We start from the raw sequence: 26,208 nt of genomic DNA on the forward strand, positions 1-26,208 counted from the left end.
CAGCGCCAATAGCGTTGAAGACAAGCGCTACTGCGGGGGTAGGAGAGAGTGAGGAGACACAGTGACATCTGGGTGGGCCTGACCAAAAACTTGGTGGGCCCAGCCACCCGTAGCTACGCCCCTGCTCTTTGTGACTTTGAGTGTGTATGATGACAGAAAAAACAATAAGGGGTTGCTCATTAGTTGGCAATTGAATTTAAACTTTATGAAACCTAGACAAGTAAAATTGTATTAGGATGTGTAGACAATGATTGATAACATTATTTAAATGTGATTATTAGTTGTGATGTGTTCACAGTTTATGTGTAACAACTTGTTATGTGCAACATTCATGGGGGTTTGAGCTGATTCAGTAATTAGTGGTTGTATGTATGGTGGGAGTGGTTTGTTAAAATAATACAACTTTGATACTTAAACAAATGTCTGGAGCACATTAAATGTTAAAATTTAATGCCAAGAAGTGCAGAGTGATGCATTTGGGGGGGGGGGGGGGGGGGGGGGGGGGAGGGTAGAAACCCAAAAGAGAGATACCGAATAGAAGGGGAGAGATTAGTGAGCTCGACTCAGGAGAGAGACCTTGGGGTGGTGGTGTTGGAGGATATGAAGGCGAAGAAACAATGTGACAAGGCAATGGCCGTGGCCAGAAGGATATTAGGCTGCATAGAGAGGGGTATAACCAGCAGAAGAAAGGAGGTGTTGATGCTCCTCTACAAGTCGTTGGTGAGGCCCCACTTGGAGTATTGTGTTCAGTTTCGGAGGCTGTATCTTGCTAAAGATGTAAAATGACTGGAAGCGGTGCAAAGAAAAGTTACGAAATTGGTATGGGATTTACGTTGCAAGCCGTACGAGGAGAGACTTGCTGACCTGAACATGTATACCTTGGAGGAAAGGAGAAACAGGGGTGACATGATACAGATGTTCAAATATTTGAAAGGTATTAATCTGCAAACAAACCTTTTCCAGAGACGGGAAGGTGGTAGAACTAGAGGACATGAATTGAGGTTGAAGGGGGGCAGACTCAGGAGTAATTTCAGGAAGTATTTTTTCACGGAGAGGGTGGTAGATACATGGAATGCCCTCCCACGGGAGGTGGTGGAGATGAAAACGGTAATGGAATTCAAACATGCGTGGGATAAACACAAAGGAATCCTGTTTAGAAGGAATGGATCTACAGAATCTCAGTGGAGATTGGGTGGCGATGCTAGTATTTGGAGAGTAAAACCAGTGCAAGGCAGACTTCTACGGTCTGTGCCCTGATCGTGACTTAATAGATATGGATGGGATGGAGTGTAATTTTTAAGGGGCTTCGACGTTAGCTTCAGAACTTTTAGTACAGGAACAGTGCTGGGCAGACTTTTACGGTCTGTGCTCTGAGAAAGGCAGTGACAAATCAAACTCGGGTATACATATAAAGTATTACATACAGTGGTGGAAATAAGTATTTGATCCCTTGCTGATTTTGTAAGTTTGCCCACTGACAAAGACATGAGCAGCCCATAATTGAAGGGTAGGTTATTGGTAACAGTGAGAGATAGCACATCACAAATTAAATCCGGAAAATCACATTGTGGAAAGTATATGAATTTATTTGCATTCTGCAGAGGGAAATACTACTACTACTACTATTTAACATTTCTAGAGCGCTACAAAGTGTACGCAGCGCTGTACAAACACAGAAGAAAGACAGTCCCTGCTCAAAGAGCTTACAATCTAATAGACAAAAAGTAAAGCATTTAAATTTAAAATATTTAAGCAGTCAAGCACAAGAGAACAGTCACAGAAGGACAGAAGATGTTGAAGGGTGAAATAAGTATTTAATCCCTCTGGCAAACAAGACCTAATACTTGGTGGCAAAACCCTTGTTGGCAAGCACAGCGGTCAGACGTCTTCTGTAGTTGATGATGAGGTTTGCACACATGTCAGGAGGAATTTTGGTCCACTCCTCTTTGCAGATCATCTCTAAATCATTAAGAGTTCTGGGCTGTCGCTTGGCAACTCGCAGCTTCAGCTCCCTCCATAAGTTTTCAATGGGATTAAGGTCTGGGGACTGGCTAAGCCACTCCATGACCCTAATGTGCTTCTTCCTGAGCCACTCCTTTGTTGCCTTGGCTGTATGTTTTGGGTCATTGTCGTGCTGGAAGACCCAGCCACGACCCATTTTTAAGGCCCTGGCGGAGGGAAGGAGGTTGTCACTCAGAATTGTACGGTACATGGCCCCATCCATTCTCCCATTGATGCGGTGAAGTAGTCCTGTGCCCTTAGCAGAGAAACACCCCCAAAACATAACATTTCCACCTCCATGCTTGACAGTGGGGACGGTGTTCTTTGGGTCATAGGCAGCATTTCTCTTCCTCCAAACACGGCGAGTTGAGTTCATGCCAAAGAGCTCAATTTTTGTCTCATCTGACCACAGCACCTTCTCCCAATCACTCTCGGCATCATCCAGGTGTTCACTGGCAAACTTCAGACGGGCCGTCACATGTGCCTTCCGGAGCAGGGGGACCTTGCGGGCACTGCAGGATTGCAATCCGTTATGTCGTAATGTGTTACCAATGGTTTTCGTGGTGACAGTGGTCCCAGCTGCCTTGAGATCATTGACAAGTTCCCCCCTTGTAGTTGTAGGCTGATTTCTAACCTTCCTCATGATCAAGGATACCCCACGAGGTGAGATTTTGCGTGGAGCCCCAGATCTTTGTCGATTGACAGTCATTTTGTACTTCTTCCATTTTCTTACTATGGCACCAACAGTTGTCTCCTTCTCGCCCAGTGTCTTACTGATGGTTTTGTAGCCCATTCCAGCCTTGTGCAGGTGTATGATCTTGTCCCTGACATCCTTAGACAGCTCCTTGCTCTTGGCCATTTTGTAGAGGTTAGAGTCTGACTGATTCACTGAGTCTGTGGACAGGTGTCTTTCATACAGGTGACCATTGCCGACAGCTGTCTGTCATGCAGGTAACGAGTTGATTTGGAGCATCTACCTGGTCTGTAGGGGCCAGATCTCTTACTGGTTGGTGGGGGATCAAATACTTATTTCCCTCTGCAGAATGCAAATAAATTCATATACTTTCCACAATGTGATTTTCCGGATTTAATTTGTGATGTGCTATCTCTCACTGTTACCAATAACCTACCCTTCAATTATGGGCTGCTCATGTCTTTGTCAGTGGGCAAACTTACAAAATCAGCAAGGGATCAAATACTTATTTCCACCACTGTACCATGTAAAATGAGTTTATCTTGTTGGGCACTGGATGGACCATTCAGGTCTTTATCTGCCGTCATTTACTATGTTACATCATTGACACACAAATGTTAGCACTCACTTTACAGAATTACTCCCTAATTGCTGCTAGACCACACACAGTAACTCCAATATGCATAATTCAGTGGCTGCAAGCACCTGGTGATACAATCCAAGTACTGTTATGCTACTGGGCTCGATATTCAGCCAGTGGAGGGCAGTGTGTTTGCTGTCCGCCTCTGGTGTTAAACCCGGATATTCAATGCTGGGCCATTTCCGGAGACTGGCATTTAATATTCGGGTTTATTTTGGCCGCTAAAAAGTTAACCAGCTATGCCAATGTTCAGCGCTAACAGGTTAACTTTTTAGCAGTAATAGATAGGCCTGCTATTTAAGTGGCCTATTTTGACCACTCAACATAGCCGGTTTGGCAATGAATATCCATGACATAGCCATTAATTGGGATAGTCAGAGGGAGATAACTGGCTATCTGCAGTTAGGCACTTAAACGCTATTTGACCGGCCAGGAGCCGTTCCTGGCTAGTAAAATAGTTTTGAATATGGGGGGGGGGGGGGGGGGGGGGAACTGTCTCATACCTAAGAACAAGACTAGTTGAGAACTAAACTTCTAAACACTGTAAAATACTAGGTAGGTAAATATTCATAAGAGTACGTACTATATGTAAACTGCCTTTAAGACTCAAATATTCAGCAGCAGAATAGCAAAATATAAATTCTACAGCATACCTGATGTGCCAGTATATAAATATTATGCCCAACGTCTTTTGGTGAAACCTCATCATCAGTGCTATGCTCATCATGTTCACCTTCCAGTCCTTGGTTATAGGCATTCTTCATTACATCTACCTTTTGGACAGAAACAAGACTGAGTCAATTAGTCCAGCTGGTAAAGCATACTGAAAGGAAGAAAATAATCACTGTATTTAAATTCTGCACTGCTATGTATCAAATATGTCTGATAAAGAATTGCATAGCACTAGCATTCATAGGCAGCATCCAGCTTAAATTAAAAAAAAAAAACGTCTGACGTAAATTATGTTCTAACTTACTGTCCTATCAATAATACAAAGAGAAAGTGTTTCCTTACCAGCTCTCTAGGCCTCATATTGTAAAGAATCCTTTCTGCATTCTCACTGTCATGTCTGCTTTCCATAATGGCAAGTAAAAGCTTAGATGCATTGTTCTGCAGAAGCAAATTAAAGCAGATATAAAAATTATCAGATAAGGTAACACTACTTGCACGTATTTCAGCTGACAATTTCTAGTTTTCTCTCTGCTATGCATATGGTATAAGGCTATTTCTTCTTTACTGAATTTATGTAAACTAACTATAAAGCAGTAAGTAGCTACACACACATACTAACAAATATATATTACTAGTGCAAAAGGATATATCAGTTGCATTCAAAACTATACATTTTAATGAGTTGTTTTAAGTTGTTTAGGATTATAGGTGTAGTCCTACAATGTGTGTGGGGGTTTTTTGACAGGCAGAGTGCAAACAGAGTAGGAGATAACTTTACTTCCCCCAAACAACTTTCTGCGGGAGCACCCTAGAGATTTTCCATTTTTACCATTCTATTCAATCTTTATCTGATATCTCTGGAAGCTGAAGGAACTGGATGTCTATTAATGGATCTATGCCTATGATATCCAATTCTTTCCATTTGACACCTCCTCAGATAAACTTCTTAAACATCTACAAGTGTTTTCTGCTGTTTCATTTTGGATATATGACAACAAACTTTCTTTGAATGTTGGACAAACAGATTATGATGGTCAGCGATTCCTTTAGAGTCTAGACACAATATTCTTGCAAAGTTATGTGATCTGAAGCTTACTATTGCTCAACAGATACACATCTTGGGGACATCCTTGACTCTCACTTACCTTTCAAAGTGTCAATTTGGACTATGGTGAGGGATATTTTTTTAAACTGTGACTATTGAGCAAATTAAAACCCATGATCCCATTAGGTAACTTTAGAACTTTTCTTCAAAGTACAGGACTAAATTCAATAAAAAATTGGTGCAAAAAAAAAAAAGCACAGTGCTATTCTATAAACGGCACTCAGAAAAGTTAGGCACCGTTTATAGAACAGCACTTTGCCCCAGGTACGCTGACTGCTTTTAGGCATGACCATTTACACCAACAAAACCCTGGTGTACATCCCCTTGCCTAAAATAGGTGCAGAACCCCTGTAATGGCATGCATAAATTATGGGAATGCCCCTGATCAGCCCATAGCCCATGGCTGCACCCTCTTTTAGGATCCACACAGATCCGGCCACATAAAATTTAATTAACACCAATTAGCACCGATAATTCATTGTTAGCATTCAATTACTGGCACTAATTGACTCATTATTCAATTACCTTTTGTGTGCAAATTGGGCATGCACCCAAATTTGTGTGTGGAATTTTTAGTGACTTTTATAGAATTTGGGGAATAATGCTGCAGCCAGATTGCTGTGTTGTGTTCCTTCTCACCAGTACATTACACAGTTACTAATGAAACTGTACTGGATGCTCATTGTATTCAGAATAAGATACAAAACCCTGATTTACATCCACAAAGCACTCAGGATGCTCCTTATACCTTACAGCTGTGTTTAAAATTTACAGACCTAACAGCTCGCTTAAATCAGATGGTATTATCTATTGATTCCAACCTTACAATGTTAATTTTGAAGAGGCTTGGACCTGCACATTTTCCATTGCTGGAGCAATAGGCCTGAATCACCTTCCAGATTGCCCAAAGCCCCAAAGCCACAGATACTTACCTGTAGTAGGTATTCTCTGAGAACAGCAGGCCAGTCATTCTCACATGTGGGTGATGTCATCCACATTGCCCGGTGCGAGCTTAAACAAGCTACTAAAGCTTTAAGAGCATGCGCAGAGTTCACACTGCACATGCACGAGTGCCTTCCCACCTGCTGCGAGAGCGCAGGACCTTCAGTACAATACTATAGTGTACTACAAAAATGAAAAAACTACAAGGGGAGGTGTGAGGGCATGTGAGAATGAATGGCTTGCTGTCCTCAGAGAATAACTGCTACAGGTAAGTATCTTCGCTTTCTCTGAGGACAAGCAGGCAATATTCTCACATGTGGGAATCCCTAGCTACCAGGTTCGCTGAAAACAACATCCACAGGTCAACTGGGCCTCGCAACGAGAAGGATAAAATAGTAATTAACCTGAAACTATATGCAACTGAGTGACAGTGCAGCCTGGAACAGAACAGAATGGGCCTAGGGAGTGGAGTTAGATTATGCACAACTGTCTGTCCAAACCGACTATCACATTGGGTTTTATGCTCAAGGCAGTAATGAGATGTGAATGTGTGGCCTGAAGACCACGTTCCAGCCTTGCAAACTTCTTCAATGGAAATTGACCTCAAGTGGGCTACCAACGCAGCCATGGCCCTAACATTGTGAGCCTTGACATGACCCTCAAGAGTCAGAACAGATTGGGAATAACTGAATGATATGCAATCTGCCAACCAATTGGATATTGTGCATTTCCCGATGGCAACCCCCATCCTGATGGAACAGTGAAGAAATAAAATGCTGAGTGCACTGTCTGTAGGGCCTAGTCCGCTCCAAGTAAAAGGCCAATGCTCGCTTGCAGTCCAAGGTGTGCAGTGCACTTTCACCAGGATGGGCATGTAGTTTGGGAAAGAATGTTGGAAGAATGATCGACTGGTTCAGATGGAACTCCAACACAATCTTAGGCAGAAACTTAGGGTGTATGCAGAGGATCTGCTAGCAGGGCCTGAAGCTCACTGACCCTGCGAGCTGAAGTAACAGACACCAAAATCAAAGCCTTCCAGGACAGGAATTGAGTGGCTCAAAAGGAGCTTTTATCAACTGGGTGAGGACAATACTGAGGTCCCATGACACAGGTGGAGGCTTGACAAGGGGCTTTGTCAAAAGCAAACTTTTCAGAAAACAAACAACTAGAGGCTGTCCAAAGATAGTAAGCACTAATTGCACTAAGGTGAACCCTTACAGAGTTGGTTTTGAGATCAGACTCAGAAAGGTATAGAAGATATTCAAGCAGAGTCTGTACAGGGCAAGAAAGGGGATCTAGGGCCTTGCCCTCACACCAGACGGCAAACCTCCTCCACTTGAAAGAGTAACACATATTTGTGGAATCTTTCCTGAAAGCCAGCAAGATCCAGGAGACACCCTCAGGAAGACACAAGGAAGCAAGTTCTAAGCTCTCAACATCCAGGCTGTGAAGACCAGAGACTGGAGGCTGTGATGCAGAAAAGGTCCCTCGTTTTGCGTGATAAGAGTCAGAAAACACTCCAGCCTCCAAGGTTCTTCAGAGGACAACTCCAGAAGAAGAAGAGGGAACCAGATTTGCCTGGGCCTATTGGCGATAGGGAATATGGTTGCTCGGTCTTGCTTGAGTTTCTGCAGTCTTACCCACCAGAGAGATGGGAGGATACTCATAGAGAAGACTCGTCCCCCAATGAAGGAGAATGGTATCTGACACTAGTCTGTTGTGGGCCTGGAGCGTGGAACAGAACGGAGGGACTTTGAGATAGAGTTCAGTGGCAAAGAGGTTCACTGAGGGGGTGCCCACACTTTGAAGATCTAGCGGGCAATGACCATGTTGAATGACCACTCGTGCGGTTGCATGACACTGCTCAGTCTGTCAGCCAGGCTGTTGGATCTGCCCAACAGGGAAGTGGCCTTGAGAAGCATCCCATGCTGGAGTGCCCACTGCCACATCTGGACAGCCTCCTGACACAGTGGGTGTGATTTGGTACCCCCCTGTGTATTGGTGTAGTATATTGCAACCTGATTGCCTGTTTGAATGAGTACAATTTGGCTTGACAGTCGATCCCTGAAAACCTTTAGAGTGTTCTAGTTTGCCCGTAGCTCCAGGAGGTTGATCTGAAGGTCTGATTTCTGAGCTGAACAAGCCCCCTGGGTGTGAAACCTATCTACATAAGCTCCCCACCCCAGGCAGGAAGCATCCATCATCAGCACCTTCTGGGGCTGAGGAATTTAGAATGGAAGTCCCACAGTCAAATTGGACCAAATCGTTCTCTAAAGGAGAGACTGTGTCAACTCTGGTGCTACTCAGATGACATACGCTAGGTTCCCTGAGGCTTGGAACCACTGGAAAGCTAGGGTCAACTGGGCAGATCTCATGTGAAGACATGCCATAGGCATGACATGGACAGTGAAGGCCTTGTGGCCTAATGATCTCAACATCTTCTGAGCTGTGACCTGCTGACTGGCTCAGACTTGAGTGGCAAAAGCGATAAGAGTGTCCACCCTCGGAACCGGGAGAAAAGCCCACATCTGCTGTGTGTCTAGCAGGGTTCTGATGAACTCTAATTGCTGAACAGGATGAAGATGAACCTTGGGGTAGTTTAAAATGAACCCTAGTAGCTCCAGCACCCAAATAGTGCTCTGCATGGACTGTTCAGCACCATCCTTCAATGTGCGCTTTATCAGCCAATTGTGCAGGTAGGGGAACACATGGACTCCAAGTCTGCATATGGATGCTGTGACTGCTGCAAGACACTTGTCCAGACAGCATAGTCAATCATTTTTCTGAATCATGGGGAGAAGGGTGCCTAGGGAAACCATCCTGAACTTTTCATTGACCAGTATTTGTTCAGGGCCCTTAGGTCTAGGATGGGTTGCCTCCCCCCCCCCCCCCCCCCCGATTTCTTGGGCACAAGGAAGTACCTGGAATAGAATCCCAGCCCTTTTCCCCCTGGTGGAACGGGCTTGACTACATGGTCTTTTAGAAGGGCAGGGAGTTCCTTACAAGTACCTAATTGTGCTGAGAGCTGAAGTGAGATCCTAAGTACATAAGTAATGCCTTACTGGGAAAAGACCAAAGGTCCATCAAGCCCAGCATCCTGTCACCGACAGCGGCCAATCCAGATCAAGGGCACCTGGCAAGCTACTCAAACTTACAAACATTTTATACATGTTATTCCCGAAATTGTGGATTTTTCCCAAGTCCATTTAGTAGTGGTCTATGGACTTGTCCTTTAGGAAACCGTCCAACCCCTTTTTAAACTCTGTCAAGCTAACAGCCTTCATTACGTTCTCCGGCAACGAATTCCAGAGTTTAATTATGCGTTGGGTGACGAAACATTTTCTCCGATTTGTTTTAAATTTACTACACTGTAGTTTCATTGCATGCCCCCTAGTCCTAGTATTTTTGGAAAGTGTGAACAGATTCTTCACATCCACCTGTTCCACTCCACTCATTATTTTATAAACTTCTATCATGTCCCCCCTCAGCCGTCTCTTCTCCAAGCTGAAAAGCCCTAGCCTTCTTAGTCTTTCTTCATAGGGAAGTTGTCCCATCCCTACTATCATTTTTGTCGCCCTTCGCTGCACCTTTTCCAATTCTACTATATCTTTCTTGAGATGCGGCGACCAGAATTGAACACAATACTCAAGGTGCTGTCGCACCATGGAGCGATTCAACAGCATTATAACATCCTCACACCTGTTCTCCATACCTTTCCGAATAATACCCAACATTCTATTAGCTTTCCTAGCCGCAGCAGCACACTGAGCAGAAGGTTTCAGTGTATTGTCGACGACGACACCCAGATCCCTTTCTTGGCCCGTAACTCCTAACATGGAACCTTGCATGACGTAGCTATAATTCGGGTTCTTTTTTCCCACATGCATCACCTTGCACTTGTTCACATTAAACGCCATCTGCCACTTAGCCACCAAGTCTCCCAGTCTCGTAAGGTTCAAAGTAGTTCAGCAGCAATCTTCTTCTACAACATACAATCTATCACGTGGGGTTCCACAGGGATCGGTCCTGTCTCCATTACTGTTTAATCTATATGTTAGTCCCTTGGCACTCCTCATTCAAACAATGGGTATTAGTTTTTACTCATATGCAGATGATTTCCTTCTCATTCATTATGTTAAACCATCTAATATAGACCTTACACCGCTTCAAATCTGTCTGGATAAAGTGGCAGACTGGCTGAAAACATATCAATTAGTATTAAACCCAGATAAGACTGTAACGTCTTGGATAGTAGGACAGGGTACATGTCCAGCAGTGGTACCTATGCTATTTGGCCAGAACATCCCTACAGTTAAATCCTTTAGATACCTCGGGGTTAAAAATCAATTCTGCTTTGACTTTTGAGGAACAAATATCCGATGTAGTGAAAAAATCTTTCTTCCATCTTAGGAGACTTAGGTCAGTTAGGAATTCAATTAGTAGGGTTCCCTTAAAACACTGACATCTGCTTACATCACCTCACGCTTAGACTATTGTAATATCATATATGCAGGGATTACTCAAGCTAGCTTGAAACGACTACAAAGAAAACAGAATACAGCGGCGCGTATGATTTGTAGGGCCCGGAGGGATGACAGAGTAACACCTTTATTACATCAATTGCACTGACTTCCGGTTGAAGCAAGAGTTAAGTTTAAAGCCTTAGTTTTGACCCATAAGGCTTTTCACACACTAAACCCTGACTACCTGTCAAATTTGACAATTCCTTATGTAGAACAGAATTTAGAATAATGGAGGCAAGGTTATAAAAGGGTTTCTTCAATGTATATTAAATCATAATTTGTACTGTTTATGTTTGTTTAGTTTATATTATGTACTCAATTCTGTATTTGCGGTGCTTTCCTGTATACTAAATCATAATTTATACTGTTTTTATCTTATGTAGCTAATTTTTGGTTGCTGTGCTTTCCTATAATGATTGGAGTTCCATTGTTTGTCCAAACTGTACATATAATGTTGTATTGTTCTTTTTCTATTTTACAAACTGTAAACCGTTCTGTCTTGCAGTTGCAATAAGATACGGTATATAAATTGACGTAAATAAATAAATAAAATAAATTCTGTAATTTTTCACAATCCTCTCGCGAGTTAACAACTTTGAAAAACTTTGTGTCATCAGCAAATTTAATTACCTCGCTGGTTACTCCCATCTCTAAATCGTTAATAAATATATTATTGCCTCTTGGTGGGCAATTTGGTGGTTGATGACGCTAATGCAGGGCGTAACCATGATGGACTATTTGGAGAACCCACCAGTCAGAGGTTATAAAGGGCCACCTGTCTTGTAAAAAATTCAGTCTCCCCATGACCGGTAGGTAGTCCGAGAGTTACTTTTACTGTGGCTATGTTTTGCTGGAGACAATCAAAAGTTTGTCCCCAGCTTTGACTGGGGAGCTGGCTAGGCCTTAGGCGCACGATATTGACGAGAATGAGCACGCTGGGACCGAGCTTGTTGAGGCTGGTGAGAAGGGGCATACTTACATCTCTGACAAGAGTAGGGACCATTCTTTGACTTGCTCAAAAACCTCCTAGAAGAGGAGGAAGGAGCAGAAGACATCTGATGAGAGACAGTGTCAATAGTGTCAGTATGTTTCTTGATGAGGTCAGCGACTTCCACCTTGTCTTCAAAAAGGTTATTTCCCCGGCATGCAGGGTCCAAGTCAGAGACACACAGCCATGAGATCTGCGCATCAAAGGTGTCATAGGCGCCCTGGCCAACAACTTTCTAAATGCCTTCTGCTGCTTGACTAATTGGCAAAGTGATTTGGCCTGCTCCTGGGGGAAAGAAGCCACCAAATCAGACATACTGTGCACCAAGTTCTGCAAGTACAGGCTCATGCACAGCTGGGTAAATTTGAACATGGGAGAGAAGCATAGAGGTCTAATACATTTTCTGTTCAAAATAATCCAGAGTTCTAGCTTCTCTACCAGGGGGTGCTGAAGTATAGTCACTAGAACTCCTGGCTCTTTTGAGCGTGGATTCCACCACCAGGGAATGAAGAGGCAATTGAGGCTTGTCAAACCCTGGGGAACTTTGGATCCTATACATGATGTCTATCTTCTTGAGCAGGGCATGGATCAACAGAGGGGATTCCCAGATCTTCACCTGAACATCTTTCAGAATCCAGTAAAGAGGGATCATCACAGCCTCTACAGGAAGAGATTCATAGTCCAGGACCTCAAATATCTCAGCCCTGGACTCATCCTCGGTCTCCAAATGAATGGGAATAGCAGCTGCCATTTCCCACACAAAACCTGGGAAGGAAAGGCACACTTGCTTCCCAGGAGGGGAAGGGTCAGATGGGATGCCATAGGACTCCTCCTCCGAGACGTACTGTGGATCCACATCAGACTCCCATTAGCGCTCCTCATCGGTGTCAGTGAAAAACTTCTCATGGAAGGGCCAAGACCAAGCCTAAGTCAAAACAGAGGAGCCATGTCCTCGAGGAAGGCATCAAGAAGTGGGTTCCAACTTTGACTCTGGCAAAGCTTCCTTTACTGACGTTGAGCGGGTGCCCACACAGGTGGCTGTCGATATCTATGGTACACACGATAGCTGTGTCGGAGACCTCAACACAGGCCAAGGGAGAGCAGGAACTGACATGGCTAGTGCAAGCACACCAGATGCCAATGCACACTGCTGTAAAAACCCCACAAAGAGTTCAGAGAGCATGGCCCAGATGCACTCATGGAGAGCGGCCATCAGGAAAGGCTGGGGTGCCAGTTCAGAGACAGACTACTGAACTGCCGACGTAGAGACAGGTGCCTAGTCCTGGCTGTGTGGAGACCCGCACATTGGCACCTCTTGTGTGGAAGGGCAGCAGTCCTCCTGGCACCACTGCTTCTTGAAGACCGAATCCTTGGTGCCCCGGAACTCCAGGTTGTCAGCTATCATTGTCTAGGGTTGGTCCCGGGGTCCACTTCACAGAGGCAGTGGGTTCCCAAAGAATACGCAATCCACACGGATTTGGATATATAAAGTATATTATATTTGCATATATGTATTGGCTCACAGCACTTAGTACAGGAAAAAGGGTACAAGCTGTCTTGGGGTGTGTGTTTAGAGGGAGGGAGAAAGAAAGGATAGGGTGTTTGTTCAGAAGAAGAAAGAAACCTTGGACTAGGGCTGTCTGAGAAGGTGGGGAGCAGAGCCAGGTGCTCTGGTGGCTAAAGATGGAGGTGTGCAGAGAAAGAAGAAGAAGAAACAAAGACAGCCCAGCAGAGTCCCGTGCCCTCTGCTGCAGGGAGAAAGAAAGAGGGAGACGTAGTGCCCTGGACACAGAGAAGTGCCCGGGACAGAGAGAGGGGGGTGGGCAGTAGACCCCAAGCTGAGCTCTGTGCTCTGCTGCACAGAGAAAGACAGAGAGAGCCCTAGTGCCCTCATGAGCTCTGCTTTATACCTAATAAGAACTGAGAGGGAACAGGAGCAGAGAGAGATCAAAAACTTCTCTCTTTCCCAGTTATTTCCTTTACAGGACTCCAGATACTTTCTGAAGTCAGGAAAGGTGACAACTTTCACAGGTTGTCCTGTTTGAAATCCCTAGTGATGGAGCATCTATGTCTGGCTTTGGTTGCTCTGAAGCCCTGCTCCCAGATGGAACAAAAGGTATGTTAATCAGGAGTAATTGAGAAACCAAAGGGCTATCAGGCCTCCCTGAGCACCATTTGGTCCATTTCATCCTCAATGGTTCCTGAAGGGTAGGGGGGAGTTTATCAGAGGTCAGAAGCTGGTTTAATATGTCAAACTGATTCCATATTAATATAAGTATGTCCAGCAATAATTTTGACCTCCCGCAATCCTGACACAGGTATCATGTGTCGAGGGGGTTCGATGCTGATGCATCTTGGTCTTTGCCCAATGCCAGTCATCGATGCTCCTCGGTGCTAAGGATGACATTGATCCCCATGTTGCCTCGACGTCTGATCCAATTGTGACTGGTCCCAACTCCATGCGTGTCCACTCCCAGTGTCTGAGACAGGCCTTTCAGCCATACGGGCTGATGCCAATGCAACTCGTGACGTCGACGCCAATACCGACGCACAGGTTTTGGACTGGGCTCCAAAAATCTTTTCCCTTTGAAGATCTCTGGCCAGCTGAATATTTTCTTCATATGAAGGCAAAGAACATAGCTGGAAGGGGTATGTTCAGGCCCCAAGCACTGAAGACACCAAGAATAAGTGTTAAAAATGATAAGTAGTAGTAGTAGTTATTCCCAGAGATGGTCCTATTACACCAGCAACAGCACTAAAAGCCACTGGGAACCTTCCGATGACATGGAAGGGAAAACAACTGTGGCCAAATCAAAAGGCTCGATGGTGATTAAAAAAGGGGCATGCACCAGAAAAAGTGAGGGGAAAATACTCAAACGGAACTCAGGCCTAGGAGAGCCCACTAAGCATGCCAAAAATAAAGGAAACCTAAAAGTGGGTAAAAATAAACTATAACTATAAGGAAAGGGAGAGGGACCTTTCTGAAAAAAGAAAAACAAAAAGTCGGGGCAAAAAAAAATCCTGAAGGAAAGACACAAAACCCGAAAAAATATGCTCATGCACCAGACGCTATGAGGAGCAAGGGACAATTACTTTTCCTCCTCACTGCGGATGAGAAGAGACTGAAGGTGCTCACGCATACACGGTGGGGACATTGCGAGTGCTCTTAAAGCTCTAGTAGCTTGTATAAGCTCTGCACCAGGTGAAGTGGTTGGCATCACCCACATGTGAGAATATGGCCTGCTTGTCCTTGGAGAATGATACTATCACATTTAAGAGACAACTGAAAGCGCACCTATTCAGAGATGCATTTGGAAATATGGACTGATGGGGATGTTGTAACCTGTATTTGGAAGCCAGTGAAAAGCTTATCACCTGCTTTGGCTGGGAGCCGGTAGAAATTTCTGAGCCCTCTGTTCCCTTGGATGGGAGCGAGAGCTCTGGCTGGTCTGGGACAGATGAGAGGTTAAAGGGAAACTATGTCTTTGAGAGTAGTGGGTCTTCAAAGGGAGACATTGATAAAAGCAGAGGCTTAGCCAGTCCAGCAACCTCCCTCAAAATCATCAGGGTCGAATTGATGGCATGGTCCTGGCTCGATGGAGGCTATCTCACTTGCTCCGTCTTTAGAGAGTAAGCTGCCCTAATGGTGCCCTAATTGAGCATTGTCTGATCCCACCCTCAGGACAAAGAAGAATTCAACATCATCAACACCAAGGGACCCCAATGTAATGCGTTGGGTGGAAGCCAAGAAACATCAGCATTGAGAGCACCAGGGCTTCAACATCCTTGACACTGCAGGCACTAGTTATGAGTGTCCATGAGGGACAGTGTTCGGACATGTCAGGAAAAAAAGCTGAGGCGAAATCAATGATTCACTCTTGACAAATATTAAACCCTGACCAGGGAGCTCAAGACCTAAGAGGGTCTAGTGAGCTGCTACAAAAGAAAGAAAACTTAAAATTATAAACGCCAAAAATCTTATCTGGGACACTACAGGGGAAAAGGCGCTGGCCCTGTTTGAGCACTTATATGACTGGATAAATAATAATAACGATGGCTGCAAAAATCACAAGAGATGAATAACAGATGTGGAGCTCATAACCCTAGTAGCGCTTTAGAAATGTTAAGTAGTAGTAGTAGTAGTAGTAGTCCACTGACTTGGTCCCATGCGACAATGACGGGGAGCATCTCCAAGCTGGAATTCCCTCAGTGATATCACTCACAATACTGTGGGTATGGAATCCTGCTGGTCCTCAGAGAATGGGTGGGATTACAACATACACATGTATATTAACACCTGCTCTCAAGCAGACATAATGTCAGTACCATCAATATATGCATGAATACTGCAGGATTTATGCTACAATTTTACAAAGACACATAGGTGACTGCTGGGCTCATTTTCAAAAGAGAAAAATGGCTAAAAAGTGGCATAAAGAAGCATTAGGATGTTTTTCTCACAAAAATGTCCAAATCAGTATTTTTGAAACCTATTTTTCAGATGTTTTGCTATGCTGTTTATCTGCAGTGTGTCCAAATCTCAAGGGGGCATGCCAAGAACATATTAAGAATGGGATTTGGGCATTCCTAAGACTTGGACATTTTTCAGCTGTAATGAAACAAAACAAAACTAAAACTGAGACGTTTTGAGCTAGACCTGGTTTTATAACGAATAAGGCACAAAAAGGTGCCCTAATGACCAGCTGACAACTGGAGGGAATCAGGGATGACCCCCTCAATACCTTCCCAGAGGTCACTGACCCCCTCCGAACCCCAAAAAATGTGAATAAAATATGACTTACCAGCCTCTATGACAGCCTCAGATGTTATAGCCAGGTCTATTAGAGTAGTGTAGTGGTCGGCGCAGTGTACTAAGGAGTGGGGGACTTGAAGGATTCGGGTCCCTATATCCCTCTACCTGTCACACTTGTAGTGGAAACTGTGACCCCTCCCAAAGTCACCAAAACCCTACTGTACTCACATATAGGTGCCCCCTTCACCCATAAGGGCTATTGCAGTGGTGTACAGTGGGAGGAAGTAGGTTTTGGAGGGCTCAGGGGACAAGATAAAGGGGCAAAGGTGAGATGTGTACCTGAGAGCATTTTATGAAGTGAACAGAAGTGCCCCCCAGGGTGTCCCATTGCTCTTCTGGGATGTCTGGGAGACCAGTCTACTAGAAATGCTGGCTGTGACCCCTGGAAGTTAGTGCTATATGGTATGCTAGAATTGCTTTATAGGTCTTGAGTGATTTTGTTGGGTTTACCAATTGATTAACAATATGCAACTGCATCAGAGCAACACAGTAGAGGAGTCCTTCCCTGCTGTGTTCAAACATGACCTGTAGTCCATTTACTGCTGACAAATGTGTCACCCCCCCCCCCCCCCCTCAGGATTTTAACTTGCTGTACCCTTCTTTAGCCTCCCTAAAGAGTTACTGACCACCTATGGCAGAACAATTTATACAAAACTATCTGAAATTTCTGAATGCAATATCTGCAAACGGAGTGTGTAGAGTTACCTTTAACTGGAGCACTAAATCCATGCGATATTTACCGAGGGGATTTATATCGTTGAGGATCAGTGCAATGATGATGTCAATTCCATTGGATTCATGAGTAGCAAGACAAGTCTAAGAAAAAGAGCAACCCAAAATTATGAATACCAGAGGCAATTTTCAAATAGCCAACATAGTTCTAAAATACTCAGTTGCTTCTGACCTGCATACTTAGTGGTAGTTTTCAAAAAGAAACAACACATGTAGCTGCATTTGACAATTAGGGGAAAATTCTATAAATGACGCTCAAAATTCGATTACAAAACAAATCAGTGCTTAATAGTATTCTGTAACAGGTGTTCCGGGATTGGCACCCTTTATAGAATAGTGTACAGCGCTGGGAGTCATGCTCAACTTTGGGCATGAGGAGTTACACCAGTTGAAACCAGGTGTAAATCCTAGTGTGCAAGTTGGGTGCGGATCCCCCAAATTCTATAACACTGTGTGCATTTTAAGGGAATGCCCTGACCTGCCCATGCCCTTCCAATGACTATGCCCCCTTTGCAGATCCAAGTGTACACATTTACGTGCTATTCTTTAAATGGATTCATAAGTGTGTTTTCATGCAGATCTGCCATTTTTGCCCCATTTCAGCACCTTGTATCCATTAGAATGCTTTTTTACGCCAACAATTTGGCAAGAAAGTAGCACCTAACACTCAGCGTCATATATAGAATTACCCCCCTTAGGGTAAAATGTGTGTTTCAAAACAGCTGTGTACTTTGTACCTGTTCTTTTATCAAAGTTGCTAAAGACAAAAATAGAGAGCTAGATTCTATATATGGCGCCTATAAAATCGGTGCAGGAAAAAGTACTATTCTATAAGTCATACTTAAAGTTAGGAGTGGTTCATTAGAATAGTACTTATGCCCGAAACATGGTGCAAATAAATGTACACACCAAAATTAGGAGCATATCCCCTGTATTCTATAACAATGTATAGAAATGCTAGGAATGCCCCATTCCACCCATGAACCTCCCATTTTTGCACCCCTTTTTTTCACTCATGCATAAAATTTAGGCATGGTTCCTGTGCCTAAATTTGCGTGCATAAGTTCCAATTAAATCTAATTAGTGTCAATTGCTTGTTAAAATGCCAATTAGCACTAATTAGCTTGTTCTTTAATGTTAACCCCATCCCTATAAATCCCCTAGCAAAAGTAAACAATATAACAAATTACAGGCCAGTGGCCTCTATCCTTTTACTATTAAAGGTGATGAGTATAGTTGCTCACCAATTTATGAATTATATGTCCTCCTTTTCCCTTCTTCACCATACACAATCTGACTTCAGACCCAATTTCAGCATGGAAACAGTCCTAATCACATTAATTGCTAACTTCAGGTAAGAAATTAGCCTAGGCAGGAAAATCATCCTTATGCAATCAAGTGCACTCAATAGGTAGACCATAATTTGCTACTTGCACTAATGGACAACTTTGGTATAGAAGGCTCTGTCCTAAATTGGTTCCAATGATTTTTAAAATTTAGATCTTGTCAAGTAAAATCTCCTAATTCCATCTCCCCTACCAATGGGCTCCAGCCTGCGAAGTCCCACAGGGATCCCCCCTTTCACTCAGCTTATTCAATATTATGATGCCCCCCTTAGGAAAGGTGCTTGATGCCCATGGTTATAATAATTTTATTTACGCAGATGATGTAACCATCTACATCCCTTTCAAAGATTCTATTGAAGAAGTGTTATATATCATCAAATCTGGTCTAGACCTGATGGAGAATTGGGCCTCCACCTTCAAACTAAATTGAATATAGAGAAAACAAAATTTCTATTATTATCTAACCTTCACTTTGTCATAAACTGTCAAAACTTCACAACTGATAATGTAACTTATCCATTGGAGTCCCAACTAAAGATACTTGGTATAATAATTGATTTCTACGTGATATTTGACATCCAAGTCTAAGCAGTCATCACAAAAATCCTTAAAGCAATGTGGAAACTAAAAAGAATCAAGCATCTCTTCCCTAATGATATGTTTAGAACCTTAGTACAAACATTAGTATTATCACACTTTGATTACTGCAATGCCATTTATGCTGGATAAGGAATCTTCCTTGAAAAAACTGCAGACAGTTCAAAAATACAGCAGCCAGATTAGTCTACAAATCTACAAGATTCGAAAGTGCAGCCCCTTTGCTTATAAAGTTACACTAGCTCCCAATCAAAGCCAGAATAACATTCAGACTATGTACATTTGTTTTCAAAACTCTATATGGCTTAACCCCTGATTATATGCAACCTTTAATTGATCTCTCCCTTCGCAATACTCTCCCTGGTTCAAGAGATTATCTAACCCTCCACTATCCCAGTTGCAAAAATGTGATCTACAAGTCACATGTCAGGATTACCTTACCTCTGTACTAAATGGTGGAATTCCCTCCCAAAATTCATCAGATGGGAACCTAATTATCTGATATTCCAGAAATACCTTAAAGCATCTGTTTAAGCAATTTCTCACGGATGATATAATTAATTTAAACCACAACGTATACAATTATTCCAATTTCTCAGTTCCATTCTGTTATTATACACAGATGACTATAAATTATTACCTTTTTGAATGTAGCATTCGTTTCTATATTATTTATTGTAATACCAAATCCTCATTTACTTTGTTATTACTACATAGGGTATACTATCCTGCATCACTTTTTGTACTGTTAATTACAAGAAGTTGTTATCCACATTGAACCTGATCTAATGGGATGTGTGATATAAATGAAATAAATAAATTAAATTGTGGGTGCAAATTGGATGATTGCCCAAATTTGCATGAGCACTTTTTGGCAACTTTTATAGAATTAGGGGAGAGAATGTGTACATGTATATGCATGATTTTCCTCCTCCAACATATATACGTGGCTGTGAATGCTTCTTTGAGGTCCAATTTAAAAGAATGCATGGTATGAAAACCTGAGCACACTTTTTAATGGAACTGAGTGAAGGCAACTTCCAGCCAGACTGATACATACAGAAAATAAAAGACTTTGAATCTGCCTTTATGGGGACAATTTTACACAACTTTTCCCATATATAAAGCCTGTTTCACAAAGAGAAAGCTCTTATAAAACTGTGCAGCTAAATATGCATATATTTTCCTAGAGGTATGATTATAAAGGTGTGGTTACAAAGTACATATATACATGCATAAAAAACACCTTCAGAGCAGGTGTAAATTTGTGCAATATAAGGGCTGCTTCTGGGAGCCTATTTTTAGAGGCACATAGACATCTGTTGTCTTTATAAAATAGTCTTAAAATAAGCACGGTTTCCCACATTTCATAAATGCACCCTTTTATATAATCAAGCACAAAAAGAATAGCTGAATTATGGTTTTATTCAAAAAGGACTTTTCTAGCCTGTGCCTATGGAAAAAGTCTTTACTGAGTTGGGGGTTGTTGCATTAAAGTAAAAAAAAAAAAAACAACATTTATCACATACTTTGATCCCACAAATTCAACCTTAAAAAACTGTTCCTATCACTTGTGGCAACTATGAAATCTCTCTCCATCAGGGCCACTGAGGAGGGAGGAGGTGGGACAGGGAAGGCAAGATTCCCCCCCCCCCCCCCCCCGGCCTCCAATGGGGGCCTGGAGCTGGCAATAGAAAAGCTGCTTTCTTCAGGCTTCTGGTGGCAGGCACAGGCAGAAGGCTGGATTGGTCTCTGTGTGCTGGGTTATCACTTAAACTTTGCTCTGCTGGCTAGTCCTGCATCCTATGTGAAGTACTTCCTATTTCCACACAGGCAGGAGGGGGTGCAGCAGGGAGGACCTGTGGCTGGCAGAGCAGAGTTATGTGATAACACAGTAGCAGGAGACTGAGTGAGCAGTAAGGTACTGCCAGGTGGGGGAGTCAGGGGGGCCACCCTCAAGATTGTTTGCCCTGGGCATGGCCTGGTCTCTCGGCAGCCTTGCTCTCCATACATTGAAAAGATGAGTGACCACAGTGGTTCCATGCTGTGGAAACATAATAATTGGATTACTGTCATGCCCTGTACATTGGTAAAATGAAAAAGAGTTTGCCTCAGCTCTATCTAATTAAGAGTGCTGCAGCACAATGGATAGAGGGCTGCAAGTTGCATGATCATACCACATCCTTGCTGCAAAAACTACATTGGTTACCAAAATCTTACAGTGCCAAATTTAAAGCTCTGTCTTTGATTTTCATAGTCCTCAGACAAAATGAACCATGGTACTAAAGAATAAGTAAGCTGTGGTAACATGATTCCATGGCCCGGACTGGAACTCTCAGGAATACAGTCACACCCAATGGTTGTAAGTAAAACAATAGCTTTATTAAATTCAAAGTAAGGACTTCCCACTAAAATCGCGGAAAAAACTTCTTGAAAGGTCCTTAAAACAGGTTTTAGTGGTTATCTAGAACATCTCAGGATGTTCATTTTACATTTTTATTGCCAATCATTTTAGCGATTTTCCATGGATGCAAACACTGGCAATTTTTTGGTTTAAGGACACTCTCAAGCTGTTTTTAGTGATTCTATATTTCAAGCATGTGTTTTTACTAGGTTTTAACCAAGTATTGCTTGCTTTGAACTGGTTTTTAAGTTTATTTTTGGAACTAATTATATATGCATGATCTCAGCAGCACACATATAGCTTGGTTGATACAGTAAGTTTGCTTTCACTGCAATCACAGCTTTTTTTATGAGAGACTGATCCCAGAATCTGTAAGTATATTATGCATTTTTAATGGCTTCATTTCTAGCCTAGTTAGGCTGTTTTTATCATCTCTGGTGTTTTTGTTTCTTTTTTTTTTTTTTTTTTAGAGTTTGCTATATTTTAACAGTTACAACAGCCAGGCTATTTTGGGAATTTTATATCAGCTAGGTAAGCCTCTCTGGTTGTTATATTGTTATAACTTTGTACATTGTTTTAGCACCTTGACATTAGGTTTTTTAGTATGGTGTTGTTATTAAGAGTTCTTCTGAGAGTTTCTATTGTGTTTTGAATAATTTATGTATTTATTTAATTTTTATGTTCTTACAGGCTTTTGTTATTAGATACTGATTTTATTTTCATTTACAGTGAACCACTGCCCCTGACAAAGCCATTTTATACTGGAGAAACATGACCATGTCAGGCATTTTATGTTACATTTCTGGGAGCTTTTAATCAATTAATAAAAACTGTGATTTTTACAAGGTCTGCCTTATTGTTTTACCTTCCATATAAGATCTTGTTTTGAAATGAGTATGTTTCGATTGATAGTTCAGACACTCTTGATGTCACATTTAGATTACTGCAATATCATTTATGTTGGTTGTAGTGTTAATGTTTACAAACCTTATAAAATACAGCATCTCGAAATATAAACAGGGTCTCTAAGTATGAAAGTGCCAGACCATTATTTTGCAAATTGCACTGGCTTCCAGTTGGAGCCTGGTCTATATTCAAGTTGTGCAGTTTTGTTTTTTAATACTACATGGTCAAGCCCTCAATATATGATACCACTGATCAAGATGTTAGATAAGAACTATGTAATAACATCAAGACACTTCTTGTCCCTTCAATTTCCATCTTCTTCAGGGGTACAATATAAAACAATTTTTTACTTGAAGTTTGCTTATCAAATGCAAAATGGTGGGACAGTATACCGGCATCTATTTGTCATGAGACAAATTATAGGAGCTTTTGTAAATTATTAAAAACATGGCTGTGTTTAAAATTTATAGAGGTATAATTTTTTTAATGTAAATCTTTTATGTTAGTTTTAATTTTATATAGATTTGAGGGTATAACCTCTTGCTTTTCTTTGTAAGCAACACTGAATCATAATAGGATATGTGTGGCATACAAGTTTTAATTGTAATTATGTATGTTATTATTGTAATCTGCTAGGAACTGTGGACTAAGTGGAATATAAATAAATAAACAAATAAATCACTCTCAAGGTTCCTGTAGTCTCTCCCCAACACAGCTTTACAGGTTTAGTCAACACTCTCTTAAGTTTCTAAGGAAATTGTCCTACCTCACTGAAGCCTCTGCTTCTGGCAAACACAGGGTAGCAATCTCTGCAGATGGCCGCTCTTCTTCCCCAGGCTCTACTGAGGTATTATAGCCAACAGGAACACCCTAGGAGGATTCCTTCACACCCTGATCCACTGTGCTCCAGGGCATTTAACCACCTTATAACCTGAGTGGCATCCCTCTGACTCAGCCTCTGACATAGCCGGTTCAAATTCCACTGCTGCTCCTTATGATCTTGGGCAAGTCACTTAACCCTCCATTGCCTAAGGTGTAAAATTAAATTGTGAGCCCTTCAGGGACAGAGAAATACCCAGTGTACCTGAATGTAACTCACCTTGAGCTACTACTTTAAAAAAATGTGAGCAAAATCCAAATAAATAAATAAATAAAGTGGCTAAACTGCAACCTTGGGGGCCCTTTTATTAAGGCGCATACAACGTACGCCAAAATTGGAACTACCGCCCGGATACCACGTGCCCCGGGTCGTAATTCCATTTTTGATGTGCATCCAAAACATGCAGTAGATCTTTTCTACCATGTGGCGCTTACCCAGCAGTAATCAGCAGTGTAAACGCGCTGACGATTACTGCCCAGTTAATGTGTGAGACCTTACTACTAATGGGTGGCGGTAAGGTCTCATGCTAAAAATGGACACGTGATGGTTTTAATTTTGCTGCACATCCATTTTCGGCCACAAAAAAGGTCATTTTTGGAGGCACACTGAAAAATGGACCTGCACACGTCCAAAACACGCGCCTACAGCACTGCAGGCCATTTTTCGGGACGCCTTAGTAAAAGGGCCCCTTAGTGAGTGAGTGTTCTTAGGACACCGCCACTATACCACTCACTCTGTCGCATAAGCCCTGTACACACCTTTGAGGCCTCTAAGGTCATCTCAAGGGGCATAACTACTACTACTTCTACTACTATTTAACATTTCTAAAGCGCTACCAGGGTTACGCAGTGCTGTACAATCTAACACTATCTATACATGTGTCAAAAGAAATTGCAAAATGTGATACACACCAGCAAACCTTCTCAGGAGTAGTCCCCTACACTCTGGAACTCACTTCCAGAGGGGCTAAGCCAAGCTCAACACTACCTCTATTTCATGAAGCAGGTGAAAGCCTGGCTCTTCTCCTAAACCTTTAATACATGAGGTGACTAACTATCCACTCACTCCACCGCTGGATTAGCTTACTGCACACCCTGTAACTCAGACTAGTTTCTCATATCTTATTCAACAGTACATATAATTCACCTTCAGTTTGTCTTGTCTATAGATCTCAACTACACTTGTCCCGTCATCTACTATTATGTTTCATTGTATTGTATGTACAGTGTTAGCATCATATCTATGTTATTTGAATGTCAGTATCATATCTATATTATCTGCATGTTCTAATGCATGCCTTTTAAGGTGTTTCATTTAAAATCTCAAAACAGAATAACCCATTTGTACAAAAGAGATGAGGTGAAGATGTAACTCCATGTGCCCCAATGAAAAGAAAGTTTAATTTTACTTCCAATCTTAATAACACCAAGCTTCCCAAGGTAGATTACAACAACAGTTAAGATGAACCCATCAGTAAACAGGATATCCTCAATGAAATTTGGCCATGTACTACTGTATTGTATAGCTTGTATTATGAGCTGGACAGGATATTTCTAAATCTTCCAATTATGTAGTCCTCTTCAAAACACGACTCTCTTTAAGCTTTTACAGTCTAGCTGTCTCAATCATAATCATATCTACCAAATGTAATTAAATATATGAAAAAGAAAAATGTGGAGGAAAAAGCCTCAAAAGGGCAGCTCCTGTACAATATGGCAAAGAGCCTTCCGTATAAAGGAGCTTACTTTCTCATCATAGGCAAAAAAAACCTCCATCTGCCAATAGCTGTCCATTATCACTCAATTTTAATTCAAATATATTTCTTAATAATAAGACTACTGTATTGTATAGAACAGTGTAGAAAATGAACACAAAATATTGCCTTTATTAGTGTTGTTTCCACCAACTACAATAATTTTTGAAGCTGTTTTTGTGATATTCAGTTTTTATTTCATGACATTTATATCTACATATGGGAAGTTTTCAAATAATTTAAAAAACTGTCAAATAATTTTAAAAAATTGTCCTCCACCAAAGATGGATGGTGGGAACTTGCTCCTTTTGGTTTGTGGAATGCAGTGGTTTATTATAAAAATGCACTTAATTTTTTAATTACTACTATTTCAAAGACAGGTATGGAATAATGAGGGAAGAGCGTCTTTTATGCAGAAGTTCTGTCCAGAGTCAGTCTACATGTGCCAACATTGTCCAATTCTGTTGTATATATTTATTCCTTCTTCAAGTCTGCATGGTTGTAAAAGGCATTTTTTAACCTTTGCCTCCCTTTGTATTAGTGTATAGATGAGTGTGATTTTATTATGAAAGCAAACAATATACACCAAAATACAGTATCCAGCAACACACTATTAGCCATCAAGCTCATACAAACCCCCGTTTACAAAGCCATGCTAGCTAGCACTGGACTATGTTGGCAATACCACGTGGCATCCACTAGTGTAGCTTTGTAAACAGGGGGATAAGTTAATTATGTTCAGTGAAAAATTAAATCTGTTGGCTGCCTGCTATGTAAATATTCCATCACTGTTTCATTATTGCTACCAAGTCTTACATATTATGGGAATTTACTTTAAACTTTGTTTTAATTCATTTATCCAGACCTTACATGCACATGGTATTGCTTGTTAAACCCAAAGGTGAAATCTAAGGATGGTTAAACAATTTGGAATAAACTGTGTTGTGCTGTAGAAGTTGTTGTTGTTTACTGTTGCAATGTGTATATGGATGTCTGTTCTAGTATGTGCATGTGATAATGTTTGAATAACTGTCTATACTTATGGCTATGATTTCTGAACATGCGACATCATTAAAGGACAGACTTTTAAATGCCCAGAGCTGGGTATATATGGTTATCTCATCTTTGTTAAATATTGCAGACATATCCATCAACTTGCTCCCATGATTTTACTGAATTATATTATTCTGTCTCACTGTATTTTCAAATATA

General features: G+C 41.9%; 1 protein-coding gene across 2 annotated transcripts in view; it reads right to left on the bottom strand.

The window, feature by feature from the left end:
- Positions 1–26,208, bottom strand: part of LOC115477466 (inositol 1,4,5-trisphosphate receptor type 2) — an 801,768-nt gene that overhangs the window by 171,588 nt on the left and 603,972 nt on the right. For both annotated transcript variants that reach the window (XM_030214365.1, XM_030214364.1), the window contains exons 42-44: positions 17,084–17,194; positions 4,350–4,445; positions 3,989–4,108 (exon numbers count right to left, since the gene is read on the bottom strand). In XM_030214365.1, coding sequence (XP_030070225.1) covers positions 3,989–4,108; positions 4,350–4,445; positions 17,084–17,194 — 327 coding nt within the window. The remainder of the gene's footprint in view (positions 1–3,988; positions 4,109–4,349; positions 4,446–17,083; positions 17,195–26,208) is intronic.

Source organism: Microcaecilia unicolor, chromosome 9, assembly GCF_901765095.1.
Source record: "Microcaecilia unicolor chromosome 9, aMicUni1.1, whole genome shotgun sequence".
Classification (NCBI taxonomy): Eukaryota; Metazoa; Chordata; class Amphibia; order Gymnophiona; family Siphonopidae; genus Microcaecilia; species Microcaecilia unicolor.